This window comes from Buceros rhinoceros, unplaced genomic scaffold, assembly GCF_000710305.1.
Source record: "Buceros rhinoceros silvestris isolate BGI_N320 unplaced genomic scaffold, ASM71030v1 scaffold38743, whole genome shotgun sequence".
Lineage (NCBI taxonomy): Eukaryota > Metazoa > Chordata > Aves > Bucerotiformes > Bucerotidae > Buceros > Buceros rhinoceros.
In genome coordinates this window covers 3951-7041 of record NW_010406012.1, presented here as the reverse complement: position 1 = coordinate 7041, position 3091 = coordinate 3951, and the positions used below count along the sequence as shown (strand labels likewise).

General features: G+C 40.5%; 1 protein-coding gene across 1 annotated transcript; it reads right to left on the bottom strand.

Moving 5' to 3' along the window:
• Positions 1-1330: 1330 nt before the first annotated feature.
• Positions 1331-2765, bottom strand: IFIT5 (interferon-induced protein with tetratricopeptide repeats 5; the record flags this gene model as incomplete). Its single annotated transcript, XM_010133935.1, has 1 exon — positions 1331-2765. A coding segment is annotated over one exon (1435 nt), but the record flags the coding sequence as incomplete, so codon positions are not given.
• Positions 2766-3091: the final 326 nt, after the last annotated feature.

The following is a 3091-nucleotide window of genomic DNA, read 5'->3' as shown; positions in this document are numbered from 1 at the left end:
TCCAGGATGGCTGGAAACAAAAGTGTGCATCCTTCAGCATGGGCTCTGTCACCAGTTTGCCTCATTCAATGCTGCTGGCTAGGGCTCAGAAGTGTTTTGGGAGTCCAGTGTTAGTTTTCCATGAGTAGCAGGATCTATTATACCAAGGTACAATACTGTGGAATTAGACCAGCCTGTTGTAAATACTGACTTTTGTTTGGATATTTGAAGAAAATCACTTCCTCCACCCGTTATCTCTGCTCTTTGATCCTTTTTTTTCCCTTTACATAGGCTTGGTGGGCACCCACCCCTTTTCCCACACACCCCTGCATTCTGCTGCTCAGTTTTCATGCAACTCTTTGCTCTAGTTCTGCTCTGCCCTCTGTGTCCGGTTCAGTACATTTCTTGGGTGTTTTCTGTCCCTGCTTGTTTTGTAAGCGTGGCTGCAGCTAGCCATCTCTTTGGCATCTCAAAGTCTGCCTCTCCTTCCTCTCCAGATGTCTGCTGTAGCAGCTCCTGAGTGTGGTTTTGGGTAAACTAGACAGATAGTGTTTTGTGAACAGTTTAATTCTTTGGTGCAATATCTCTGAAGCCAGCTTTGCTAAGAGTTCAGGAAAGTAAATGGGGCTATCTATCTCCTGACCTTTTCATATCCTGCCAAAACATTATCCTTATTACTTTTTCAAATGGCATTTCCCTTGCTTTCATCTAGTAACATGAGGACTAGTCAGCAGAGAGAAACCAGAAGGAGCAGCTGGTAGATACAATGCTTTTTAATCATTCACAGCAATAATACACGGTTTTTAAGCTTTCCTGTGAACTAGCCAAACAGTGGTTATGTTTTATAGTTACACAACATACAAGGTAATGAACTGAACAAGTCTTCAACAAAAGTTTCTTCTAAAAACCCAAATAATTAAATAACTAAAAAAAGACATTTTTAAAATACGTGAAAAAACATTAGGAATTCCATTTGTGTATAAGCATGCAATATTTCATCTACCCACTTGAAAGGCAATACAATTCCCTTATTGTTTTTCCAGTCGAAGATCTTATTTTGAGCATAGGAGTACTGTGTTCTACAGATCATCACTTAAACACAACCTCTACAACGGTGTTAGCATTGAAGACTGAGGAAGCTTAGCTATTATTTAGTCTTTCCAAGCATACTCTCTGCTGAATGAACAAGCAAACGAACAAGCATCATCTGCAGTTTCTGTATTACCACCAGAAAGTGATGCCACTATATGTTCCATCCAGTTAAAACTTCAACTGTGAAAAAAAGAGAGCCTGTTGAAATATCCTTGGACTTAAGTTCGGTGTTGTTTTTGTGAAAGGATTTTGGGGAGCTTTAGCTTGAGATGGAAAGTTGTAGTTCACATAATGTGCTCAGATATTCATTGTCAGGACACAATGCAACAGCTTGTTCATAGCACTCAGCTGCTCTCTGTTCCTCACCATTCAGATTATAAACGAATCCAAGGGTAGCAAAATCTGCTGCACCTGCTAAACCTCTCTGAATTCTCTGTTCCAACAATTTCTTCAGAGCATTGCTGCACTTATGGAAGTAATAAGTATCTTTTTCCATTTTCAGCCCTTTTGTGTAATGCTTAATGGCTTCAGAATCAGATTTCATCTGAAAACGCTGATAATTGCCGTAAGAGTAGCAGAATTGTTGTTTATCCTGACTGGATAGAATATTTATCTGAGATGCTTTCTGAAATGTCTCTTCTGCTTCTTTATACTTCCCTCCTTGTGCATACATCTGTGCTAGGTCAATATGGCCAGCAAAAAATTTTGTCTTTTGATGAACTGCTATTTTAAAATGAAAAATGGAGAGTTGCACGAGTTTATCCACTTCTTCTTGAGGAGGATATCTTGTAGCCCTTTGCAGTTGACAGAGCTTTGCTCTGTAGCAGAGTCCTATCTGGTGATGCAAAAAGACAGATCTTGGTGTCACTGCTAGGGCCTTTTCCAAAATCTTCAGTGCCTTGTCCACTTCTCCTTTCCTTCTGTAAAATTTGGCCGCGTATCGCAGGACGTACGGAAGACAGGGGTTTTTCTGCATTGCTTCTTCAATGTATTTTTCCCCTTCATGAAATTGCTGTAAATCCTGAAGTTTTAATGCAAGTAATGTCAGAATGAAAGGATCATCTGGATTCAGCTCCACTGCACGCTTCAGGGGCTTGAGGGACAGGCCTCGATCTTCGTCTTGCCTGTAAAGATAATCTTCCAAACGATACATTGTTATTGCATAGCCAGTATTAAATTCCGGGGAGTTGGGTTCCTTTTCTAGAGCCTTTTCAAAGCAATTCTTTGCTCTCTCATAGTATTTTCTCCCAAACTTTAATAGTGCCCATCCTTGCTCAGCACAGATCTCTGGAAGCTCAATTTTCTGTTGAGCAGGACTTGAAAGCTTTTTGCAGCTGGTTTCCACTTTGCTTACATAGAGCTGAGCTTCTTCATATCTCTTCATGTGGTAATAGACCCAGGCATAGTTCCCCCAGGTAACAAGACTTCTCCTGTCCACTTCATCTGGATGGGTTTTTTTAACAACTTCTTCAGCTTTTTGGAGATTTCTCAGGGCTTCCTCATTTGAATTCTTTAGGTGGCATACATAGGAGAGTAGATTATAATGATTTGCTTTGGATTCTATTAAAAACTCAATCTGATCACCTATTGTGTCCTCTAGCTCTCCAAGATCCACATCCTGCTTCTTTAAATCCCATGTAAAATGACAGTCTAGCTGGTCCAGGGAGCTCTTCAAGGAATTCTTGGGAATGGTACTAGAAGAAATCAAAGGAAAAATTATTCATACTCCATTTGATTTTGCTACTTTTGTTTTTAAACAAGGCATGATGTACTTCAGAAGCAGGCAATACCTCAGCTGGCACCACTGTTCAACAATACTTCAAACAAGCCAAAGCTGTGGGAAGCCATAAATCTAAAGAGCTGACTAGTTATTTTAGTACTTCTCCTTGCTAGTATATGAGGCATCTTTGACATCCAGACCACCAGCTCTGTTGCTATGTAAAAGAGGGCAAGGTTGTCTCTACGGTAAAGCTGGCAAACCTCTGGGACTCAGGAACAGATGTCCTACGCCCAGAACAAT